At 38.9% G+C, this 26,874-nt stretch overlaps 1 protein-coding gene across 2 annotated transcripts; it reads left to right on the top strand.

Annotated features, from left to right (window-relative positions):
• Window positions 1-236: 236 nt before the first annotated feature.
• Window positions 237-18,932, top strand: CHMP7 (charged multivesicular body protein 7). Of its 2 annotated transcripts, none has more exons than XM_081334037.1 (10): window positions 237-778; window positions 2,553-2,727; window positions 8,885-9,070; window positions 11,515-11,648; window positions 12,125-12,173; window positions 12,623-12,742; window positions 13,093-13,191; window positions 14,177-14,237; window positions 15,881-16,057; window positions 17,310-18,932. In XM_081334037.1, exons 1-10 carry the CDS (start codon window positions 489-491, stop codon window positions 17,372-17,374), a joined length of 1,356 nt encoding a protein of 451 aa, XP_081190163.1. In that variant the 5' UTR covers window positions 237-488; the 3' UTR covers window positions 17,375-18,932. The 2 variants fall into 2 exon arrangements, with proteins under 2 accessions (XP_081190163.1, XP_081190162.1); XM_081334036.1 differs by having other exon boundaries at window positions 238-778; window positions 15,878-16,057.
• The last annotated feature ends 7,942 nt before the right edge of the window (window positions 18,933-26,874 follow it).

The following is a 26,874-nucleotide window of genomic DNA, read 5'->3' as shown; positions in this document are numbered from 1 at the left end:
TCAAATGTTAATCTTTCTTTTTTTTTCTTTAAAAAATTCACACGATTTAGATGAAGTAACAGTGTAACAGAGTTGAAGGGGTCCTTGGAGGTCTTCTAGTCCAACCCCCTGCTGAAGTAGGAGACCATTCCGGACAAATGGCTATTCTTTTTTTTTTTAAAAAAAAAAACACCTTCAGTGATGGAACACCCACAAGTTTCTGTATTGCTTTCGGCTTTGAAAGCAGAATTACACAGGTTCAGCCTGGGCAAAGCGTAGGCGTTTATCTTGACTTCTTCGTAGCTCTATGTGGGCGCCCATTCTCAATTGCCTTCCATTGTGTTTTTCAAACGCGGGGCATTTGAAACCTCTATCCTTTTCTATCTCTGTGCTCCGAGTGACGTAGGGAGTTTTTTTTTTTGTCTCCGCGCGCGTGCGCTTTTCGCTGTAGGAGAACGCCCGCTTAGGCAAAGGGTAGCTAGGCCGCGAGGAGCCGGGGGCTGGCGTAGATGTCTTCGCCGGAGGAGGCGCGCGTTGCGCCGGCCCCGGAAAGGGACTTGCCGGTAGAGTGGGAAACGGATGAAGAACGTATGGCATTTCTATTTTCGGCTTTCAAGCAGAGCCGGGAGGTTAACGCCACCGAGTGGGACAGCAAGATGGGCTTTTGGAGTGAGCTGGTGTTGAAATGGGGCAGGCAGAAAGGAGGGATCCGCACCTGCCTGAGGGAGCTCCAGCAGGCTTTCGAGCGCCGGGGGAGCGTCCCTCTCGGCCTGGGCACCGTCCTCCGCGAGCTGCTCAGGTGAGACCGGCGGGGCCGCTCACTTTCGGGGTGGGGGAGGGGGGGCGAGAGTGCCTCTGAGCGCGTGCTGATGGCCTCGCGCAGCTTCACTCGAACACCTGCTTTTTCCAGGAAGGGAAGAAGGGGGAGGCCCTATTTAATCTCAACTCATTATAAGATATAACCTTTATTTCTTAAAATGTGTTTGAAAGACTCCTGGGGGTCTCTCTCTCTCTCTCTCTCCCCCCCCCCGCCAAGCTCGCTTGGGGTCCCTGGAAAAAAAAATATTATTTGCCAAATATTGAAGATGTTTGTAAAAATGTAAACCGTGGTCACTCTTCTATTTTTTTTTCTCATGAAAAATGTTTTATTTATGTTAATATCTAATATGTTTAATTTTTTTGTACATGTTCTGCAAATGCATATCCGTTTTTAGTTTAGTAAATATCAATAAATAGAAGCCATACCAATAAAAAAAACTTTTAAAATTAAAATTAAAAATGTAATTTTTAAAAGAATTTCCGAGAGCAAAAAGTTTAAGAAACAATGGGTTACAAGTACACAGACATAAGTATAATCTGTTATCATATATAAATATAACTGTACATACGCACAAACACTCAAATCTCTCTCTCTCTCTTATAAATATCTTATGTATATATTTAAATCTACCTTTATTTGCTCAGTGATTTAATAGTGTTACCTGGTGGAATTCCCCCTTTTGTTCTTGGCAATTTCCACTCACACTCTTACTATCCATTTTACATAAAGATCACCTGTAGTTTTATGTGTGTGGTTAAGAATTTCTTTCATCAAATAATAACTAAATTCAGCTTTGTTTGTCTTTGTAAGTGTATTTAATATTTGAAGAATTTGCCAAACTTTGCTTTTTGTTGAAAGAAGGGTTACAAATTGAGTGGCAACATAATTTATCTCCCATTGGATTCTTTGTTTCTTTTTCTCTGCTAACTTTGATTATTACTCAATGTTCTGATAAATGTCCTGTATAATATGCTGTATTGGGGGCCTAATGTAAGAATTTTAAACTAATCCAAACTATGTTACTGTATTTTATTTAAAGTTGTTATTACACTAATGGTCCAAACACATTATGATATGTTAAATACAACACAACTGAGCTTCTTAAAACCACACAGTAAACATATGTAGAAGACCAGCAGTTTAATTATTTAAATAGTTTTAAAAATTGCTTAAAGAAAATGGGGATTAAAAAAAATGTTAAGAGAAGGAGGTCAGTGTTTCAAAACAGCTTCAACAGGAATACAAGAGTTCCATATGTTGAAAAAGAAAATTAATCAACTCTGAGTCAGTATTCAGAAAATATAATATCCCCAAATCATGTAGGGTGTTTGCTTGGGCCACTGCTTTGCATTATGGAAGTTGAAAAGGAAAAATAAAAATCCAGGCAAATTATCTTCGATGCTCCACTTTCACATTGAAGACAGTGAAACGTGCACTACATTAAACCATTTCTTTCTACATCTTTCAGATTCCCATATATATTAAGGAAAATACAAATTCATTGCTGATGTGTTTTCTCAGATAAATGAAAGTTTTGGTTAGAAACATGGATTCCTACAATTAGTTTTTTTTCTTACTGCAGCCTCATATGTTCTGTTTCAATCCCTCCTCTCTAACAGCAGTGGCCTAATCATTTTAAGCCATAGTGTAGCTTTTCAAACGGCCATATAGTAAACTATCCTGGTTATCTTTTTGCAGATAGTGTTGAAGTATTTATTTTGGCTTCTTTGAAACTTTTCATTGATTTCTTTAGACGGGGCAAACTGCAAAGAGAGTCTGACTACATGGCTAGTGTAGACAGCAGCTGGATCTCCTGGGGTGTGGGAGTCTTCATTCTGAAACCCCTGAAGTGGACCTTGTCTAGCGTATTAGGTGGCAGCAAAATGCCGGAGGAAGAGGAAGCCCTGATTTACGTGGAGATTCTTCAGGTAATGTTGGTGACTCACATTTTGCAGGTCAGATATTATGAATACATTGGGAAGGCAGATTTTTTTTTCTTGGTGCTTTGGTAAGATTTCTTTCCTGTTCAAAAAAAAGCCTCCCTCTCCCACTTTTCCATTGCTGCACCCTGTTCCTGAATTCCTCCCTGGAGGGACTTGCCTGCCATCTAACACCAAGCTGTTTTTTGGAGCCAACTAATTAAGGGACGCGGTGGCTCAGTGGGTTAGGACGCTGAGCTTGTCGATCAGAAGATCGGCAGTTTGGCGGGTCGAATCCCGAGTGCCGCGTAACAGAGTGAGCACCTGTTACTCATCCCAGCTTCTGCCAACCTAGCAGTTCGAAAGCACGTAAAAAATGCAAGTAGAAAAATAGGCACCACTACGGTGGGAAGGTAACAGCGTTTTGTGCGCCTTTGGCGTCTAGTCATACCGGCCACATGACCACGGAGACGTCCTCGGACAAGCGCTGGCTCTTCGGCTTTGAAACAGAGATGAGCACCGGCCCCTAGAGTCGGAAACGACTAGCACGCATGTGCGGGGGAACCTTTACCTAATTTAAATAAGAGTTTCCCAACAATTATTTTTTTAAAAAACAGTCATATTGATAAAGTTTTGTTGATATTTATTGTGATTGCCATGCTGTATTTTTGTATTACTGTGTTTTTGCAACTATGGATTCTCTCAATGCCCTACTTTTAGCTGTTTGTATATTGTTTGATATTTATATACTGTCTGTTTGAAGTAGGCTGAAAACAGTTCAGAGAAATGCAATTAAGACAGTCTTAAGTGTACAATAAGATCCATTCAAGGTACACATGGCTGATGCACACAGGCAAGCTATACTACAAACACAGCCTCTTTTGTGGGTTTGTTTTTTTAATACATGTCTCAAGGATAAAGTGTCGTAAGAATTCATATACTTATTTGGGGTTTCCAGTGGCATGTTACTTTATATTTTATGTAAACAGAGGGAAACTCCACTCATTTCCTGTTGTCAGTTCTGCTGTTGCAAAGTCTAATGAGGTTCTCTCAAGGACACTTTTTACTCACTAAGTTATACTTGTAGATTGGCACAAAGTTGAAGTGGGCTGTCAGAATGCTCTGTAACTGAACAGAAGAGTTAACATGCCAGAATCATCTCTCTCCAATTTTGCATAGTTTTGCAAAAACAAAAACAAAAAAAAATATTTTGTTTTTCATTATTGCAGTGAGAATGTATTTCTTTGCATTTCATTCTAAGCAGCTAGGTGTGCCCTTATTGTGCCTTCTAAAGACACTGGGCATTCTGTGTCTATTGACATGAACATTCCTTTTCCATTGCTCATTACACGGTTCTTATCCCTTCTTGCCCCAACTTGTTATGAGATGTGGGATTCCCTCTTACTTTTGGCATGAGGAATGAAGCTGGCCTAATTGAAAACAGAGAGCCTGAGACAGGACAGGACAATTATCAAAGCATTGTGCCAGAGCCTTCCACACCTAAGGCGGAGAAATAACAAGAATTCTTTCCCTACGTAAGTGAAAGAAGAAAAAGATAAGATTTAAAAGATGAATTAAAAAACAGTCAAATTTAATTCTTAGATCCTGAATAGTTTATCTTTGCAGGTAAAGCTGCAGTAACACCAACTTCTCTCTTGAGCTTTGTCCTTGACTCCTCAACAGCTAGCTATTGAATAGGGGTTTAAATTCCTAGAGAGATTCATTCCCATGCCTTGAGTTAAACAATGACATTGACAAAGAAATATATTTAATATTTCTTCACGTCAGCACTGTCTTCTATTTTGCTAATTCTATATTGACTAAGCAAAGATGCAAATTTATAGAATGTGTCTGATATTTATATAAGGTATAAGAACGCCAAGTTGTTTTTCGCCATTGAGGTGCCTATAGTTTCCGGAAGACACCTAAAGAATTTCTCACAAAACACTTGCTTGTTTGGATATGTGTTGCTGTTTTTGTTAGTCTTGAAGGCATGATTATGTCTTGTGAGTCTGATACATGGGCCCATTACATAAGCACAAGGCTACCTAATAAAAGTTATGCAGAGTAGGTATGCTTCAGGTCCCCATGGTCAGTCAATGCCATCTACTGGAGACATGTCTTCTCTGTCAGGGCAGGCTCTCTGGAGTCCCCCAGAGATCCACATGGCTACCACCTTGATGACATACTGAAAGGCACTGAAAGCATCCGTCTCTTCCAGGGGTCCCCAACCCCTGGTCTATTGACCAGTCCCGGGCCGTGGCATGCCAGCAACTGGGCCGCGCAAACAAAGCCCCATCCATGAGATGCAGGCAGCACAAAAAACCACTCACCCTCCAGTCCACGGGGAAACCTCTCTGCACGGAGCCGGTCCCTGGTGCCCAAAAGGTTGGGGACCTCTGTTTTATTCCCAGGTCTTGGAGTGGTGTTGTTGTTAGCTGCAAAGTTGTGTCCGACCCATCGCAACCCCATGGACAACATTCCTCCAGGCCTTCCTGTCCACTACCATCTTCTGGAGTCCATTTAGGCTCATGCCTCCTGCTTCAGTGACTCCATCCGGCCACCTCGTTCTCTGTCGTCCTTTTCTTCTATTGCCCTCAATCTTGGTCTTGGAATAGGGTACTTTTATGTCTCTTTCAGTTTTGTTCTATGTCTGTGTTTCTATCTAGAAACATACCATCTGCTTCCTCCTCCTCCTCCTCCACTTTGGATGTTAAGGGAGATGCGAAGTTCTGGCTCTTGCTCTTCTGGTATCCTCACCACTTGTTATTTGATGTTGTTGAAGTGTGTCTTTTATTGTTCTGGCTTTTTATAACGTAAATTGCCCAGGGTTGTTTGGTAAGAAATAATGGTTCCTTAGAGTATGGGTTAATTGCTGCAATTTATAAACCACGCCTTAAGGCTTAGCGGTATATGTGAACCTAATTGGCACAACTTATGTGAGTATGTACTGTAGTCTGCATTAATTTTGTGTAAAAACTCTATAACTAAGGACCAATAGGAAGAAAGCATGTTTTTTTTAAAAAAAAACATACTGATGTACTTTTCTATACTCTACCCCTAATTTAAAGAGGTGCTACAGTACCGCTGCCTAGCTTGAAGCTAACCTAGTCAGTATACAAAAAATGACTACTGTGTGGAAAAAAAGTTAATCTCTCGCCTTAGGGTTCAAAATTATTTTACTGTCAAATGAACAAACAAACAAAACCTCTGTAAACATTTCTGACTGTATCGGTTTCAGAAATAAATTTAACACTGTTAAATTAAATTAGCGGTATATAGCGGTAAATTAAATTAGCGGTATATGTGAACCTAATTGGCACAACTTATGTGAGTATGTAGTCTGCATTAATTTTGTGTAAAAACTCTATAACTAAGGACCAATAGGAAGAAAGCATGTTTTTTTTTTAAAAAACATACTGATGTACTTTTCTATACTCTACCCCTAATTTAAAGAGGTGCTACAGTACCACTGCCTAGCTTGAAGCTAACCTAGTCAGTATACAAAAAATGACTACTGTGTGGAAAAAAAGTTAATCTCTCGCCTTAGGGTTCAAAATTATTTTACTGTCAAATGAACAAACAAACAAAACCTCTGTAAACATTTCTGACTGTATCGGTTTCAGAAATAAATTTAACACTGTAAATAACCTGTGTGCTAAAGTATATAAGGTCCCGTAGCCTAGATAGAATAACAAAATAACAAGAGTTAGAAGGGATCTTGGAGGTCGTCTAGCTCAGCCCACTGCTCAAGCAAGAAATCCTATACCATTTCAAACAAATGGTTGTCCAATCTCTTGTTAAAAACCTCCAGTATTGGAGCACCCACAATTTCTGGAGGCAAGCTGTTCGCACTGATTAATCGTTCTAATTGTCAGGAAATTTCTCCTTAGAAATTATGACTTAATTTATGATGATTTATACTCCACAGGGAGGCCTAATATGTGTTAGGGAGTGCTGTTAGATGAAAGGAGAGACCGTGCACCCAGGGCTTCATCTATCTTTCTTCTTGATGGTTTGGTATTTTTATTATTTAGGATATGAGGATATCATGCTGTCTCACAACCGATTGTGCTGGTTATCTTTTTGACAGAGGTGCCTTTCTTCATAGCCTTGGGGAAATATACTGACATCAATGCAGAAAGCTGCTTTTCTAAAAAAAATAATAACAATTTGTACCAAGCAACATAAGAAGAAAAGCTGAGCTGAGCAAAAGAAACCAGTTTGCAGCAGTCGTAGTTTATTACGAAACTGTTTGGATTCCTATTTTTTAATACTTATTGCATTTCGTGAACAATGTGAGACAATTATTTTTTTTGAGAAATAGATTAAACCGTGCAAATGCAGCTCCTTCCAAGGCTTTCACTCATCCCCCTCCCCCAAGATACTTTCAGTCTGAGTCAGTGCTTTCTTGCACAAATATACAGCACAAACGTCATACAAATATATATATATCCTGCTAACAAGATTTCTGTAGGATTATACTATCACAGTTAAATGTTCAAAAGGCATATTTTGAAAAAGGCAACTTTAGTGCCTGTGAATAATGCTTATCTAGAATGCACAGATGCATAGAACTAACATATTAGTTTTACATTGTTTGGTTTGAGAATTAGGAGAAATTTTTCAGAAGAGCAGTAGAGATGACATATCAATCAAAATACAGCTGGAAGGGACCATGGCCATAGACCTTATACCATTTCATATAGATGACTGTCCAGTCTTCTCTTAAAAATCTCCAGTGATGAAGCACCTACAACTTCTGAAGGCAAGCTGTTCCACTGGTTAATTGTCCTCACTGTTAGGACGTTTCTCTTTAATTCCAGGTTGCTTCTCTCCTTGATTAGTTTCCATCCATTGTTTCTTGTCTTGCCTTCTGGGGCTTTGGAAAATAAGTTGACCACCTCTTCTTTGTGGCAGCCCCTCAAATATTGGAATGCTGACAGTGAGAACAATTTGTCAGTGGAACCATTTGCCTCCAGAAGTTGTAGGTGCTCCAACAATGGAGGTTTTTAAGAAGAGATTGGACAACCATTTGTCTGAAATGGTGCATGGTTTCCTGCCTGAGCAGGGGTTTGGGCTAGAAGACCTCCAAGTCCCTTCCAACTATGTTATTCTGTTCAGTTTAAGGATGTATAGATATTGACATAAAGGGATCCTTGGGAAAGATGAGATTCTGTAAAATGCCACCATTAAGCAGATCTATTTAAAGGAGGGAAATATTTAACTTTCAAACACTGATGTTTTTGACAGACATATATTTGTTTCAGACATAACTAGTTTTCTTATTCATGAAACATTCACCATATGATCCTCCAACAAGATTTGTCTCCAAGAAATTACTTACATGAAGTAAAAAGCGTAAGAGCAGCACTTAAAAAAATCAAGTGGTTCTTTCTTTTTCTTCATCCTAATAATCTTTAAAAGAATAAAGATAAATACACAAGCAATTGGTTCTTATAGTCCTTTAACTGATCAGCTGGAATAACAATAATTTAAGAATAGGAGCCAAGTCAAGATCGTGCAACCTTGAAGAATTCATGGTACATTCCTCTGCTGTGATCCAATATAATATAGTACATGAACAGGTAAAACTTTATAGATATGAATGACAGAATATTTGCTGTAAAAATTTTATTTCCTTTGAGTCAGGTTTGACGCCTGGTGATTGTCTAGGCTAGTCCCATCTTGCCAAAGTTTTTCAGAAGTAATTTGTCATTGCCTCTTAGGACAGAGAGACAGTGATTGGCCCCAAAGTCACCCAGCAGGACAACATCTGGAACTACTGATGTTCCAGTTACTAATGTGGAGCTTCTGCATTAAATTGACTCTCAAAAAGAATTATATCTCAGTTATTTTATATAATGTTATTTTTTCCCCTCTTGTGGCATGGATCATGTTCTGTTTTTTCACCTTGTTAAGTGCAAGTTAGCTATTGGAAACAGATAATTTAAGAACTGTCATACAATAATCACTGTTTACTCTTTTCAGCAGATATTCAGTATACAAGCCACATAGAGCAAGTCTGATGATCTGTATTGTATTATGCCTTCCATTGTGTTAGTTGTAAGATGTCATCACCTGCAATGATGTCTTGTCTATTTTCTTTTCTTCTTTTTAGCCACAGTTGGATACTAGGTATTTGTTTGTCTTTGCATTTTTTTAGGAGAAGGCAGAAGAAGTCTATAATCTCTACCAGAATTCCGCACTTTCATCCCATCCTGTTGTTGGTCTGTCTGAGCTGCGTTCCCTATGCACCAGCACCTGTCCGGATGAACGAACATTTTGTCTGGTGCTGCTCCAATTGCAGAAGGAAAAAAGAGTCACTGTGCTGGAACAGAATGGTAATAAGGTATGGCGTGCAACTGGCTGCTTCAGGCAGTATCCTATCTCTCTCTATATATTAAAAAAATCACAGAAAATAAAAAAAAATCATAGGGCTGGAAGGGACCCAGTGGTCTTCTAGTCCAACTCCTTGCTCAAGACAGGAGATCTTATACCATTCCAGTCAAATGGTTATCCAGTCTATTTTTGAAAGCCTCCAGTGATGAAGCACCCACAACCCCAGGAGGCAAGCTATTCTGCTGATTCATTGCTCTCACTGTCAGGAAATTGCTCCTTATTTCTAGGTTGGTTTTTGTCTTTAACAAACTTCCACCATTACTGCCCTCTGGTGCCCTAGACTCGAGAATAAGTTAATCCCCTCTTCTTTGTGACTGCCCCTTAAGTACTGGAAGACAGCTATTATGTCCCCACCCCCGACCCCCCCAAAAACAATCCTTCTCTTTAACAGTCTAGACATTCCTAGCTCCCTCAACCGTTTGTCATGCAATTTAGTCTCCAGACCCTTTATCCTCTTTGTTGCTCTCTCTGCACACTTTCAATAAACCGATAATACAATCAACCTATCAGTACCCAATTGGCTGTACTTACTCTGCAGAAAGCATGTCACTTCTAACCTTAAAATTCAAAGGGGCAGTAAAAGTTTGTTCGCTTGATTATGTGCTATTAAGTCAGTGTTGACTCTATATTTTTATCAAGATGATTTGTCCCCACTGCAGTCCTTCAGGGGTTTCGGTGATGCATTTGTCACAGCTGTAATTTATTCGTCCTTTTTTTTTCTTCCTGAATTTGAAGAGCCCAATTAATGAAATAGTGTCATTAGGTTTTAGTGGTATTGTATTGTAAATAGGGATAGAAGACTGTTGGCTAAAGTCATGTTTTGTACCCATACCCGACTACAGGAAAATGTGGTTGCAATATATGGAAATTAGAGGCATTTTTTTCCATGATCATGATATCATATTCTTGAACAAGGTCAGCGTGTTCCAAAATAAACCAATGCAGCTGAAGTCATATTTTGCCTCTAATCTCAAAATCTGCCTAGGGTGGTGTACTTCTCCCTTCTGTTATGAAGGACACAATTCCTGAAATACAACTTGCCTCTTTGTTGTGCTAATAAATTTGTTCATTGGGGATGTGGGAAAGGAGACAGAGAATCTTCCTTGCAGCATGGAAAAAGAGTCAACTGGTAAAGCCATTTTAGTTATTAATTTGGATGGATTGTAGGACAATAATATTTAGATTTGGGAGGTTATGAAGAACACAGTTTGAACATAACAATATTTACCCCAGTAATTATGCAATAGCTGTATAAAAGATAGCTTAATAACTACTTAACTGCAGGGCTTTTAATACAGCTATATTCACAGAAAAATTAGGGAGCATGCTGGACATTTCTGTCCTCACTTCAAGAGTCTCGGTCTCCCTGCTCCTCTTTACTAAATGTTTTGCTCCATGTCTGTCACTGTTCCTCACAAGAACTTTTCCTTGTTCCCTGCAAAGACAAGATGATGTTTGGTCTTTAGGCTAAAGATACATTGCAGAATAATGTAATTATCCCATAGCTTGTAAGTTACAAATGCAAAATACTTCTTGGTGCATTTGATAAAACAATTTTTAAGACTACATGATTCCTTCAAGTTCATGTATTTACATATTACACACACACACACAAACACACACACACTTCCATCCTATAATTTAAGTGTTTTCGTTGAGGTAGGAGAGCCAGTTTAGTGAGGTAATTAAGACGCCATGGTAGAAATGAGAAAACTCTTAAGTTCTCGTCCTGCCTTAGGCATGAAACCAGCTGGATGACGTAGGGCTGAGAGAGGATGACTACTTCAGTGAAGAAGGCAGCAGTGACAAAACCACTTCTAATAAATTGAATAAATACATACAACATTTGCAAAGAAAACTGCAGGGATTAGTCTAGATCAGGGGTGTCAAACTGCCAGCCCCTGGGCGGGATGTGTCATCTGGAAGCCGCGCCCATCCCATTGCCGGCAGTGGCAAAACCGTCCTGATACATTGCGTGACATCGCATGATGTCGCAAATTTGACATGTCTGGTCTAGATAGTCATCGGGAGCCAAGGCTAACTGAACCCACTCATCCACTTGTACAAATCCATAGAGGGAAGCAAAATAATATTGAAATCTTGGATAAAACTAACCGTGTGAGCAATTGGTTTCTAAAAGATAAATTAGGAACAATAAACAAACTGCTAGGTTGTTAGGAGCTGGAGCAAGGAATGGGAACTTACACTGTTGCGCAGCACCCTAATCTCGAACCTGGGCTATCAGCTTTCCAGCTGAGAAGCTCAGCGTCTTTAATCACTGAGCCACCGCATCCCCTTTAGGAACAATAATACATCCTACGAGTATTATTGAAAGACTATTCTTGATACTGTGAGTCTCATAGTTTAATAACAAATGATGACATTGTCTTTCAGATAATGAAATTCGCCCGAGGGCTTCATGCAAAAGTCTCTCCGATGAATGATGTAGACATTGGGGTTTATCAGTTGATGCAGAGTGAACAGCTGTTGTCACAGAAAGTGGAATCTCTGGCACAGGAAGCAGAGAGGTAATGTGGGGTGTGTGTCATTCATCTTTGTAAAAACAGAGAAGAAAAATCTGATTCTGAAAGAGGGCAAAATTATGGTAGTTTGCTGGGCTTATTAAAGCAGTTTAATTGATAATTAAATAATACACACAGTCATGCCAAAAAAAAAAAAGAATTGTATTTGTAATTGTCTTAGCTATAGTGTAGCGGTCCTCAAACGTTTGGGCACTAAGGACCGGTTCCTTGGAGAGAGATTTGAGAGAGATTTTTCCGCGGACCGGAGGGGGCGTGGCTTCGTCTGCTGCCTGCATCCCGCGGATGGGGCTTCGCTTGTTTGTGTGGATTGGTTTCTGGCATTCCGTGCCCTGGTCTCGGTCCACGGGCCAGGGGTTGGGGACCCCTCCTATAATGAGCTGGGTGAAAGGTACAGAGAGAATAATGGGATTGTAGCTATTCCTAATCCAAAGCATGGACAAGCGTATCTCTTCCTTTTTCAGATGTAAAGAGGAGGCTCGGAGGGCCTGTAAAGCTGGGAAGAAGCAACTGGTAGGTACTGGTGGAAGTCAGGTACATGGTGTCCCATTTGGTATGTTCATCTCCGAACTGCCCTGTTGCAGATTTCCAAAATTGTGGTCCTTGACTTTTTAGAATCTGTTCAGACAGTGGGTGAGTTCAGGTGTTATTATACAGATGTGCACAGATCTTTTGCCAGGCTTACCTGGTAGATCCGATGGAAATATGGTTAAATAAACTAATTCTACTTTACTGCAAAGCTACGTTAAAGAATCTGGCAAATGTAAAGTTACATTTCTCTCACTGTCACGTTTCCAGCCCCATAACTTAGGGAGGGTCCCTTCCGAGCCTCTTGTCCTGCCTGCTGTGAAGCTGTGGACTATGCTGTCTCTTATCTGACTAACCCGGCAACGCTTTGCCCAGTCCCAACTTCCTGTTTTTTTTCTAGCTTTTGAATAAAGTCTGCTTTTTTCTGTTCTTAGGCTCTGAGATCTTTGAAGTCCAGAAAAAGAGTGGAAAGGCGCATTTCAGAGCTTCATTCCAAGCTGGACGTGGTACAAGGCATCCTAGATCGCATATATGCCTCTCAGACAGATCAAATGGTATTTGTTTGTAGCCTGGCATTTATTTTTTTGGCGTTGTATACTTGCGTATTTTTTCTTTCTGGAGCACTGTGAACTGTTCCACTGAGGATCTCACTTTGACTGTCCCAAGCAAGGAATAAGTCTCTTCTCCTCCTCTCCTTTTACAATATATGTATTAGATTTTGCATCTCAGCAGGCTAATTAATCCACGTTGGCTTGTTGTATGGCACAGTGCTGTGTTGTGAGTTATACTGTTCAATCTTTAGCTTAACCCACCTTGGAATTGCTGTAAAGGAAGCTCTAAAATCTGCAGTCGTCTGCTCGAGATACTATAGAAAAATAAGCTTGATTTCTCTCTTGCCCAAAAGGTATTTAATGCTTATCAGGCTGGGCTAGGAGCTCTGAAGTTATCTATGAAAGATGTGACTGTGGAAAAGGCAGAAAGCCTAGTGGATCAGATTCAAGAGGTATGTAAGAAGCAGGTACTGCTCATACATAGGAGACATACATGGGTGGACTTAAAAACATCATATAGTAACATAGAAAACTGACAGCAGAAAAAAATCCTAGCAGTCCATCAAGTCTGCCCTTTGCAGGGTTTTTTATATATATATATATATATATATATATATATATATATATATATATATATATATATATATATATATATATATATATATATATATATATATATATATATATATATATATATATATATATATATATATATATATATATATATATATATATATATATATATATATATATATATATATATATATATATATATATATATATATATATATATATATATATATATATATATCGTGTTTGGGGCCTAAGCAAGTACATTCTAAATACTTAACAAACATTTAACACATATCTCCCTTGCTTCTCAGCTAACAAAGAGAGAGAGAGAGAGCCTGTGGCCTAGGGGTTAAAGCAACTGCTTAAGATGCAGTCGGCCCAGGTTCAAATCTCAGAAGTGTATGTCTGACTGAGGAGAACAAATAAGTTTTAATGATCATATCTGTCTCCCTTTATTCTTTGTTAGCAAGCCCCCCCAAAATTATATTTATATATATTTATATACATATTTAATTAATTAATTTTTGTCGTCTGGTGGACATTTGTTTATCTCAAGTATGTTCAAACTCAGCTGCTGACGACTGATCCACTACCTCTTGCTGGAAGTTGGTTCCCAGCTTCCGCTGCTGTTTCGGTGAAGAAAGACTTTCTAGCATGACTCTTGAGCTTCCCTCCTGTCAGTTTGAGGTTATGCCCCTGTGTTCTTGATGTTTGCTTAATACTGAAAATGCTGCCTTCTAGAACTTTATCCACACTCTTTATATGTTTAAAGATTTCATCATGTTCCCCCCCCCCTTTCCCTTCGGTCCTCCAGGCTGCACATTAATTGCATATCTGTAATTAAAATCTCCACTTCTCTCACAGCTCTGTGATACCCAGGATGAAGTGGCTCAGACCTTAGCAGGCGTGGCAATCAACGGCTCGGGTGAGTCAGAGCTTGCTTCATGCACTCTTCTGATTCCTTTTTCTCCATAACAAGCCACACATGGGGAATATTGTTTTCCTCAAAGTTACAATTGCTGTCTGTAGTGTTTTTCAAACTTAGCAACTTTTAAGTCTTAAAAGTTGCAAATTTGCAAAATCTTGCTCTACAGCATTTAAAACAGATTTGTTAAAGAAAGGAATCGAGTCTCCCACTAACAGATATTTTTTTATAGCTTCCACTGTAGGTCAGGGGTCTGCAACCTTGACAAGTTTAAGACTTGAGGACTTCAGCTCCCAGAATTCCTCAGCCAGCATAAGTCCACAAGTCTTAAAGTTGTCAAGGTTGCAGACCCCTTATCGGTATATGTCCTGTTTCCAGTTGTAATGCATGAGAACTATTGAACATTGACTAAAAATGCCTGGTCAGTTTCTTACTTTCCTCTTATCTAATAATTATGTCCTTTGCTCTCAGGATGACGTATCACTCTCCTGCTCTCTGGAGATTACTTTTCAATATTATTTGTAAATGTCCACATGTGGTGTGGATTAAATTAAAATAATGGGTGAAATTCTTAACCTTGTTCTCCGAATAGGCATTAAGTGACAGTTAGTTTTTTGATAAGTAATTTCTTTTGTCAAATGGATCTACCCCATTATTTAAGAATGTATGGGCCTATTTTACCTCTTGTGTGCCTGCGGTGTTAATGTCTATCTCATTCCCCAGATGAGTTAGAAGTAGATGGATTTGTGGATGTGAAGTATTTATCTGGGATATTTATTCTGACTTTAAGGCTGTCTGTAACCTTTAGCCTGATTTCTAAAACCTTCTCTAAACAACCAGTTCAGACTTCTAATCAGAATAAACTTCCCTTTTCCTGAAAAGTCTGTTGGATAGGAAAGTCTGTGGGTAGAGTAAGTAGGAACAAACCAATCCACAGCTGGCAGAGTCCCACTTACTGCTTCCACACAGAATCCAGCAGTTTATCCGTAAGGGAATACCATTTTTATTAGAAAAATATTGTTTAGCTTAAATAATGTTATGTTTGCTTCAATGATTGTGATTCCTCTACTTTCTGTGTTTGTTCATTACCTAATTGGTGTTCGTAATTGCTTCTGCACATGCATTAATTGCAAGAATAATGGTAGAAAAATGCTTCTATTGAATGTGAATTACATACCTCAGGATTTTTGTCTTGGATGAGTTTAGATTGTGTGGTCAGATATGGGCTTGATCATCTCTGCATGAGGAAGCCACATAAGACAATTTTGAGTGCTACTTTGTACTAAATCTGAATGTATATTGCTGATTAGATTGGTATTTCTTAGATATCCCCCCCCCCCAAACTATGTGGACGCTTAAAAATAACAACAACCAAGATTCGCACTAACAAAAGTTGTACAACTGTAAAAGAATGAAAACGCTTATTTCAGGCTCTTACCGTCATGTGGAACTTAAGGTTGTATGTTGTTCACTTTTGTACTCCGAAGCTCAGCTTCCTTACTGAGTTTATCTCTTTTTACATTTTTTTTTCAGTCCTATGTGCGATTGCTTGGGAGTAAGCTCCATTGAACGTTGTTATGTTGTACTGTGAATAAATGCACATGAGACTGAGATCAGTTTATTTGTTATTTTTACCTTAGAAGCTGATACAGAGGAACTTGAAAAAGAATTGGACAGTCTTCTCATGGACTCCTCAAAATATCTGTTGGACCTGCCTTCGGTGCCACCAAAGCTGCTCCCTCCAGCTTCTGCAGTCCTTCCCAGCTTCACAGACGCTGAACTTGAAGCAGAGCTGGAGAAGCTCACTTGTTCAGATGGAGGTAAGCTGTATCTGGTACATTTCCCTTGTCTACTGTTGCCTGCAGGTAGTCCTCAACTTACAACCACAACCGAGTCCAGAATTTCCATCCCGAGGCAGTGGTTACATGACTTATGCCCAATTTTACCACCTTTTTTTGTTGTTAAGCAAATCATCGGGGTTGTTAAGTGAATCGCAGTTGTTAAGCAGATTGACTTTGCTTGTGAAAAGCTGTCTAGGAAAATTGCCAATGGCAATCATGTGACCACCGCAGCCATTGTAAAAACATGCCAGTCTCCTGAATTTTGATCATGTGACTTGGGGGAATGCGGCTGTGGTCGTAAGTGTGAGGACCAGTGGTAACTCATGTTTTTCATTGCCGTCGTAACTTTAAATGAATGGTTGTAAGTCAAGGACTACCTATACTTCTATAACCAAACCTCACTCTTCAGCAACTTCCTATAATATTACTCAATTTGTTAAAAGCTTTTTCTCACAGATCTTAAGGTTTTGGGGCTAATGATATCATTTATTTGGGTAGATTGGTGTTTCTCAACCTTAGCAACTTTAAGATGTTTGGACTTCCAATTCCCAGAATTCCCTTGCCAGCATGTCCACATATCTTAATGTTGCTAAGACTAAGAAACAATGGGGTAGATGTGTGCTGGGGCAAAAATCTTTTTAACAAGTTTTCTACTGCTGTTCAGGATTAAATGCATTTGAACCTAAACTGGTCTGGTATCCTCTGTGTTTAGTTGTTCTTACCAATTCTTCTAGTTTCTTTGCCATAAGCCATTGCACTATCTCTCCGAGCATAAATAGTCTGATCACTGCAAAAGGCTTCTTAAATTTTGACACTTCACAGAGATGCGAAAATAAATAATAGCACACCACAGGATTTCATTGTTTCTTAGATGATGGTGCAAGGAAGTTTTATCCGCATACTTTTATGGAAAATGTTCATGCAGAAGAAGCCTCTGAATAGCTCTTCCATTTGCCCTTAAAAGATTCCTTTAACAAATGCAGCGATCTAGCCAATGACTGATTTCTATTTTTACAGAGCAATATAGGTACATGTGTGCATCATGCTTTATAGAATGGCAGTAAAAATAATTTCTAATCCAATTTTTAATAGATGCTGGAGGCTCTAGGAATATAAAAATGTATCAGATGATACGTATTTGTTTCTGTTCAGTCTGCAAGCGTGCTTGACCACATTTCTCTTTCTTTTTTTCTTTTTTGGGTGTGCACATGTGCGTTTACTTCGATTACAGAGTTGGCACGAAAGACAGATCAGAAGGCCCCTGACCGCCAAAGCACTCTGGAGCTGCCTCTTTAATGACTCAACATCCCCTTTGTGCTGTGAAGCTGTCTTAACTTTGCCGATCATAACTCCGAAAGCAACTTGTTGGAACACGGCTTAAAAGCTCGTTAGACTGCACTTTTCGAACAGGCAGGAAAATTCTGCCACGACAATCCAAATCCTTTCCACAGAAAATTGCTCTGTTGTCATTTTTTTTCCCCAGTGGTGCCAAATTACAGTCTCTTTGGTTGGTTTGCTCACCCATATGGCCACTCACGGCTGCGCTTTCTCTGGCAAGTTGACGTCTTGCTGATCCTAATGTTGTTTGACATGCTGAGGCTTCTTTGCCACTTCATGGAACTCCCATCTTGCAACCACTTGGAAGGCAATAAAGTCACACGCTGTCTGGCATCCTGCTGTTTTGTGCAATTGTGCAAAACATTAACTGGATGCACTAGATAAGATGCTGACTTTGATAGCAGTGAGCCGTGTTTGGCAGCAAGTAGACATATGTATTAATGATTTTTCTATATTTCTTCTTTGTATTTGCACGGTTGTAGAGAACTTAGGTCAAGGTTTTATAGGGTTTTACACAAGTAGGAAGCATCTGTCAACACAAAATTCACCTTATAAATGTCTTTTACGTCAAGACTGACATTGCCTTAAAGAATTTGCAAAGCTTTTCAACATGAGGCTGTTATTTTTTGTTGTTGCTGCTTGAAGATGATGTTTTGATGTTTAAAACATTTCCAGTTTATCTGCAAGGAGAGCCGTTCACATTGCTTTCTTGTTAAGAAGAATTCTCTTTACTGCAAGTAGGAGATTTAAGCTATTCTCTTAAATCAGAAATACATGTTAGGGTTAGCATCATAAGAGGTTCTTCAGTCACGTGTGCTGGAATAATGTTTAAAGAATGGCAGAGATTTGGATCACTGTCTCAGCGCCATGAATAATAATGGTGGACAATACTGTATCACCATTTCCTGACATCTCAAGACACTAATTTAAAATGATGAAAGAGCTACTGAATCAAATCACATTTACACCTGCCAGAGACGGCTTGCAATGATCTTCTGTCTTTTTCAGAAGACTTTCTGAGAAACTCCCTCTGTATGCATCAGGGCAGATGTTTATTTTTTGTTGTTTAATGACAGCATAGAAGCTGGCTGCAGAAACTGAAGAAAAGCAGGTTATTGACTTGTGCATCGGTACCTGCTGGAATAATTGTGGGGGGGGAGAAGAGATGAACAAATTTTTGCTGTTCATAAGCCCTTTTGAGAATAACTTTATGTTTTTGTTCTATGAAACTAGCTTTTGTTTAGATTGTGTGATAGGCAATTTGTCAAGGAAGACATTGGAAAAAGGAAAACGTTTGGAAAAAAGGGTAATTCCATGTCAGGGCCCTGTAAGTTCTCTAACAAAACATGGGTGTTGTTTTTTTTTTCAAGCCGATGATTCATATACCACTTGTTTAAACAAAATTCAAGAATTGTGCTTGATTGGTTTAGAAAGGAGAGGAAGGAAAAATGTCCCTCCGGCTTCTTTATTTTTTATTTATTTTATAAACAGTGAAATAATAAAGGAGTGAAAAGACTTCTGGAGTTTAGTGCTTTTATCATTCCATATAACAATATTCAATTGACTCATTTCTCCTTCATCTCTTGTTTTTCTGAGTGAGAATTCCTGCTGGACCTCAAGCAAAGCCTTAATCAATGCTAGGACGCTGAGCTTGTCGATCAGATGGTTGGCAGTTTGGCGGGTCGAATCCCGAGTGCCGCGTAACAGAGTGAGCGCCTGTTACTCGTCCCAGCTTCTGCCAATCTAGCAGTTCGAAAGCATGTAAAAATGCAAGTAGAAAAATAGGGACCACTACGGTAGGAAGGTAACACCATTCTGTGCGCCTTTGGCGTCTAGTCATACCGGCCACATGACCATGGAGACGTCCTCGGACAAGCGCTGGCTCTTCAGCTTTGAAATGGAGATGAGCACCGGCCCCTAGAGTCGGAAACGACTAGCACGCATGTGCGGGGGAACCTTTACCTTACCTTTATACAGGAATTGTATTCACTTCCAAAGGTTCGCTTGCTTTGTAAAGGCATCTCATTCTCTGTGGCTCTGATCAGAATTCCTTCTTACATTTTGTCTTATTTGAGCATAGCATTGACAAGCTATTTGATCTCCACTGCACCTCCACACCAGAGGGCCCTCATTCCATTGAGTTGAGCACAGCAACATAATAGGTTCATTGCTCATTCGCTATTCATCTAGCAAAATAAATTTTGATTTGTTTCTATACTTCCTCTGAGATTAACTATGCGCACATTCCCCACATGTGATGCTGCACATAGGAATCAGATTATATTCCCATTCTCATCCCAGTGCAAATTAAACAGTTGCTGTTTTTTGGAAAAGCACTATCAGTGCTGGATTATCTGTTCTTTGCCTTTGGCAAAATTGTTATGCTGCACCCTATTCACATTTTATATTTCAGAAAATAAATTTGATGACCTTGATAGGGCAAATTTGCGAGATTCCACATTTGGAGTATGATTTTTGCTGGTCATGGGAAGAGCAAGCACAGACAATTCCTTCCTTTGGATATATATAGGCTGACATGCTTTTAAACTTTATAAATTTAGGAGCCAACTGTTAAAAAACAGCTTTACGAGGAAGCTGAATTTGTGCTTTCTACCTATTAGCTACTTATACATGTAATCCTCAATTTATGACCAAAACGGAGCCCAAAATTTCTGTTGCTAAGTGAAACATTTGTTAAGTGAGTTTTGCCCCATTTTGCAACCTTTCTTGCCACAGTTGTTAAGTGAACCACTGCAGTTAAATTAGCAACATGGTAGTTAAGAGAATCTGGCTTCCCCATTGACTTTGCTTGTCAGAAGGTCGCAAAAGGGGATTGCATGATCCCGGGACGCTGCAACCGTCATAAATACAAGTCATTTGCCAAGCATCTTAATTTCGATCATGTGACCATGGGGAATGCCACAATGGCCATAAGTATGAAAAATGGTCATAAGTCACTTTTTTCAGTGCCGCCGTAACTTCAAATGATCACTAAATGAACTGTTGTAAGTTGACTACCTACACTGCTGACTCCAAGGGATTTATTTATACTCAGAAATAACATTTGTAATATGGTAAAGGTAAAGGTTCCCCCGCACATGCGTGCTAGTCGTTTCCCGAGTGCTGCGTAACAGAGTGAGCGCCTGTTACTCGTCCAAGCTTCTGCCAACCAACATTTGTAATAAATAGCTCTATTTTTACTGTGTATATAAAATCTACAAAGGGATAAAAGGTTATTTTCTCTCTCTAGCTTCAAAGTCTTTATGTTTTGGGAAACAATAATGTTCAATACAACCTGCAGAAAGAGGATCCCCTGCTTCTCTTAATCATCTGTATAAGAGACAAGAAGGTCTTATTATGTCAGTCTCTAATGTGTTTGCATCTAAAATATTTGCTACGTCAGAAAGACTGGAAGACTAGTTAAAGCAGAACAATTTTGTTCCTTGCTGAAGTGGTCTGTAATTTTCACGCACTGACCCTAAAAGTGAATGAATGAAGGAAAAGAAATTATAAAGTTCTAGTTACTAAAAGAGGGCAATTTATCTAGAGAATGTTTTTTTTAGAAGGGAGAGCAGAAGAGATTAAATTTTAAATGTGCTAGTGATGGTGGAATACCAGGGGAAAAATAAGGGTGTTTATGTCACACTGGGTACATATATTGCCACTAGCACCCAAATGATTAATGCTTTGTCCTCCTTCTCCTGAATTTGTACCAAAATGATTCTAACTTGGTGCTTTAAATGAGAGCAAACATTCTTATTTCCCTGGGAATTAATGGGCATATTTTGGGGAACTGGGAATTAAAAATATTTGCCTAAGAAGCAATTGTGCTGGTGGAATGAAAGGTAGCAAGGAGATAATGGACAAAGCTTGGAAAAACAAGGTGGTTGAAAGGGTTTGCTTGGAATCTGCAGCATTTTGTCCTCTTCGGGTGCTTGAGGTTCTTGAATCATATGAATTAAGAACTTTCATATATTGGCTTAATTTTTCTAATGCCAAAATATAAAATATGAAGCTCCATAATGAACACCTCTCCAAGATATTTTTCTTTCTGAGCAGGGAGCAATTCTGGCTTGTGGTTAACATATTGAAGAATAGAATAGAATAGAATAGAATAGAATAGAATAGAATAGAATAGAATAGAATAGAATAGAATAGAATAGAATAGAATAATTAATTAATAATTAATTAATTTTATTTGTATACCACCCTTCTCCCGAAGGACTCAGGGCGGTGAACAGGGCAAACATATAAAAAATACAAGAATACAAATATTAAAAAAGATTAAACAAGGTGTCCAGAAACTAACAACAATGAGTTAAAATGCATTAATAAGTCAACATCTTTTGTTGGAAAATTACAACCTTCCACATCACTACCGGAAGCAGTTCCTGGAAATAAAATGCAGATGAGATCTGCCCCTTGCAACTTTTAATTTGCCTTAACTCAAAACCCAAACTTGCAGGGCAGCTCCAGACCACACGGGTTTTTCATGTTAAAAATCCCCCCCCATTCTGAATAGAATAGAACAGAACAGAACAGAACAGAACAGAACAGAACAGAACAGAATAGAATAGAATAGAAATAGAGCTGGAAGGGACCTTGGAGGTCTTCTAGTCCAGCCCCACGCTCAAGCAGGAGAACCTATAGTGTCTCAGACAAATGATTGTCCAGTTTCTTCTTAAAAACCTCCAGTGATGGAGCGCCCACGATTTCTGAAGCCAACTTCTGTTCCACTGCTTAATTGTCCTCACTATTAGGAACTTTCTCCTCAATTCCAGGTGGCTTCTCTCTTTGATCAGTTTCCAACCATTGTTTCTTGTCCTGCTTATGTTTTAAATCCACAGTGATATTATTAGCACTGGGACTCATCATTTTCATGTAGGAAAGGTAGTCTGAGGACAGATGAATTTCATTTCCTTCATTTACTTACGCCTCCAGTTCCTTGGTTTTACAGCAGATCATTCTTTTCTAGTATTGCTTCGTCCAGATCACTGTGTCCAAAAGAGATAAAGCTAATGCTGCTATTATTGGGTTCTTTCACTGCACTAAAATTCCAGTTCCCTTTGTAAGTTCTTCAGCAATTATTTATAGAGGTCACTTCTTCAAGTGTTTTTCCAGCCCCTTTTCCAAAATATCTTGGGTGGCATCTGCCTTTTGGAACACTAAGTCCTCTGATCTGCTAGGATTTTGAAATCCTTGGATATTCCCTTGGACATGGAATTTGGAAATTAGGTGTGCCTATCGGTCTGTTTTTCTTTTATATAATGGATGTTGGGTTTTTCTTTAGCTGCCATTAATACCTTTGCTACAGTGTTTTGTTTTGTTTGACTTTAACCCCATGTGTGCCACTGAAACCCATAATTGTGAGATGAGTGGCTATACCACAGGTCTGCAACCCGCGGCTCCGGAGCCGCATACGGCTCTTTCAGCCATCTCCTGCGGCTCCCAGTCCTCTGCCATGTGCAGTCCAAAAAAAAAAGTGGGACTAAAAAAGTTCAACCAATCAATTCAAATATGCAGGGTAGGTGCATATCTCGCATTGGCTCCACTCTTCAGTCAAACCCTGTTCTGCACATGCGCACATGTACGCGCATGTGCACACATTTTTTGTGGCTCCCAGTTTTTCCTTTTTTGAGGGAACCGGTTCCAAGTGGCTCTTTCACTGTTTCAGGTTGCTGACCCCTGGGCTATACAATTTGAAATAATAATATAGATGGACATTCTGACTAAGCCATTCTCCCACTTCAGTTTTCCTCATCTCCAATATGGAATTAGCATGCAAATGAATGTTTTAATATTACTAGCGCCTAACCAACGTGGCTGATCTTGAAAAGCTTAGCAGATTATTACCTACACGGGAGACCGCTAAATTATCATGACCGCATGCTAGATTGTGAAAGAAATAGAAAATATACTTGCATATTATTGCAAGACAACTGCATAGATGGGTCTGTGATGCCACTCAAAGTGCAACGTGATGGCGACTTTTGCCTTGCCTCATTTTAACATGCAACAGCCTCAAGAAGCTAAGTGGGTTTCAGAGAGAGTCAGTGGCCCAAGGAACGTTTGATAGACTCCATTTTTAAGCAGGGATTTGCATCCTTCTCTTTTACTGTGTCTTAACTTTACCCCACTCCCCCAGATCCAAATTCAGTAATAAAGCTATTCATTCAGGTTAAGTCCTCTTCTCCAAAGCAATTACAAGTATTGCTTTAGTCATTAATTTTAATCTGCTTATTGATTTAGTCATTTAAACCTCATGCTGATTTCGACAAATGTTCCTCAGAAGAGTTAGTAATTGGGGTTTGAGTGAAATACAGTCTAGGAAGTGATTGCGCTCTTTTCTTGTTTGTTGTGAAAAGTGTACATTGTTGTCCTAGAAGACTTAAACAAAGCTACAGCTAGAGAAAAATTACAGCTTTCCCTCATCTTGGCAGCAATTGGGCAGAGGCATTGTTCCTAAATCCTTGTTGGCTTTGCCAAAGATGCTTTCTTTAGCAAAGTATCCTGATATTTAAAAAGAACTTAAAAAGAACTGTTTAATTAGAAGTGATCAAGGGGCAAACTGCGTATACTGTATACTATAAGACATTATGCTTTTATAGTACGCCAGCTTCAGTATTAGCATGTGATAAGTTAGAGTATGCCACTGCTTATAAAGAACAAGAAGAGCAAAGATAATTTGGTTGGGTTTCACAACAAGCGCAGGAGCAAATTAAACTTCTGTAAGCTTTTTTTATCCGAAATGCCAGGTAGAAAAGCAGCGTGAGATGCAGATGTTGCAATGGAGGTAGAATACTGGCTAGAAAGGAGAGAGAGAACGAGAATACATAGAAAAGAAGGGATGGAGGGAGATCAGGACAGTGCTGTGGGTGGTAGAAAGCCCCAGATCAGGAAGAAGGCTGGGTGATAGGGATGTGTAGAGTTTTGCACCTCCTTGAACATGGCTCTCGTGGCCCCTGAAGGTTATGCTTTTTGCACACTTCCAATTAAATTCTTAAAAGTTGCTTGACAGTGTAACATCAGCCTTTAACTTCTATGCAGTTTCTCAATCATCCAGGTCATGGTTTTCCCAGAGGTGCTTTTTTTTCCCCCAAAAGGCAACTGGACTTTCTTGGTTTCCACCCCGCACCCCTTTGAAAATGTTTTGCTTCTCATCTGAGAAGCTTCTTCAGAATTGAGACCGAAGCCCAGCAGCTTTTTGGAAAAAGCGCCTTTGGGGACATGGGCCTTGAATCAAAATATTTTACAATGCTCCACTGAAGGTTTTTAGGAAAGGCCTCCCCCCACCCCCCACCCACCCCCGCTTGCTGCCTGCTGCCTTGCTTCTGATGGTTCTGAATAGGGGGCATTTGAGGTCGTCCTATATTATTAAGTCTTTGGATCAAAACTAATAGTTGTGATTACATGAAACTTGGAGATGGTCTACTCTAAGTAGACAATACAACAAAGTGGGGAAATGGTCTGTGTCCTTTAGGCCATAGTTAAGAGAGATACCATTATTTAATATTCTTTAGATAAAAGCTCCTTGCAGTTACAAAGATCATCAGCAAGAACTGTTCCAGAGCAATCCTTTTTGTGTTTTGCTGTTTTTAACTGGCAGGAAGTTTTGAAAGGAGATGCCCACATAAGGATTATTATTCTTGGAACATAACCTTGGTAGGGCAATTATATTGATTGCATAGTTAGAGCCAACCAGCCGTTAAAGATTCTGAAAATTCTTTCTGAAATCAATTTAAAAAATGACATTTTTCTTAGTCAAATTTTATTTCTTGATGTGAAATTTATATGCAACTCTTCTGGTATTTCTGAATTACTCAGGACTAACAATGCATCAGAATCACAAAATTATTTTAAATAACTATTAAATAGGTTTTTGCCATCTATGAAAACATCATTAAGAGATAGTTGGTCAAGTCAACCAGGACAAATGCTTACATAATGTGGATTTAAGAAGGTTCTGTTTCTCATTCTAATGAATTGTTGCTTGACAATCCTAGGATACCAAGCTGAGGGTTATGGTATCTTTGGTCTAAACCCTGGCAACTGTAAGACTTGTGGACTTCAACTCCCAGAATTCTCTAGTCAACATTCTTAAAGTTTTTATTTTATTTTATTTTATTATTTTATTTTATTTTATTTTATTTTATTTTATTTTATTTTATTTATTTTATTTTATTTTATTTTATTTTATTTTATTTTATTTTATTTTATTTTATTATTTATTTTATTTTATTTTATTTATTTTATTTTATTTTATTATTTTATTTTATTTTATTTTATTATTATTTTTTTTATTTTTTTTATTTTATTTTATTTTATTTTATTTTATTTTATTTTATTTTTATTTTATTTTATTTTATTTTATTTTATTTTATTTTATTATTTTATTTTATTTTATTTTATTTTATTTTATTTTATTTTATTTTATTTTATTTTATTTTATTTTATTTTAATTCCATTTATATCCCGCCCTTCTCCGAAGACTCAGGGCGGCTTACAAGCTTAGCAGTAGCCTTCATTCTATGTATATGCCTGCTTATTAGGGCTTTCACACACACCCCCCCAAGCGGCATTATTACAAAGTCAGCTTAATTGCCCCCAACAATCTGGGTCCTCATTTTACCTACCTCGGAAGGATGGAAGGCTGAGTCAACCTTGAGCCTGGTGGGACGCGAACCTGCACTAATTGCAGGCAGCTGGTGTTACTTAAGGAGGCATTAGCCCACTGCTCCACCAAGGCTCATCCAAAGTTGCCAAGGACACCCCTGGTCTAAACAATTTAGGGCTTTGAATGAGATCCCAAAACAAACCGATAACTTTATGGAGCAAATCTGATGATGTTAGACTTGGCTACAATGCAATTAGATAGTTGTGTTGTGAGGAGCAAGCCAATGTCTCCGACTGTTGCTTGAACCAGGCTAAACCTCAAAGGGTTAGCTTGGACTCAATATTTGTATGAGCACAGAAAGTGTTTTGTTAAGCTGGGTTTTAAGAGCTTAAGAGCTTTAAGAGCTTGTAAATAAATCCTTGAACTGTCTCACCCCTGAAGATTTTGCTTTGAGCTCCCTTAAACGTGGGTCTCAATAAATTTATTTATTTATTTTTATTTTTATTCCATTTATATCCCGCCCTTCTCCAAAGACTCAGGGCGGCTTACAAGCTTAGCAGGAACAAACTCAGGAAGGAAAAGCAAGGTCAGCCACAAAGGGCTCGGAAGCCCTGCTCAAAGTATGGGGAACAAACCAAACATCCATGAGGGCAGTTACGATTACGGAGGTTGGACTAGAAGACCTCCAAGGTCCCTTCTAACCTTATGATTCGATGATCTGATCTCAGGGATAAGAATAAACACTTGGAAATAATTCAGTGTTTCTCAACTTTGGCAGTTTGAAGATGTGTGGATTTCAATCCCCAGAATTCCCAGCCAGCATAGAATTCTGGGAGTTGAAGTC

Source organism: Vipera berus (assembly GCF_964194415.1).
Source record: "Vipera berus genome assembly, chromosome: 8".
NCBI lineage: Eukaryota > Metazoa > Chordata > Lepidosauria > Squamata > Viperidae > Vipera > Vipera berus.
Note: the sequence above shows the minus strand (reverse complement) of the source record. Positions and strands in the feature narration are given on the sequence as shown.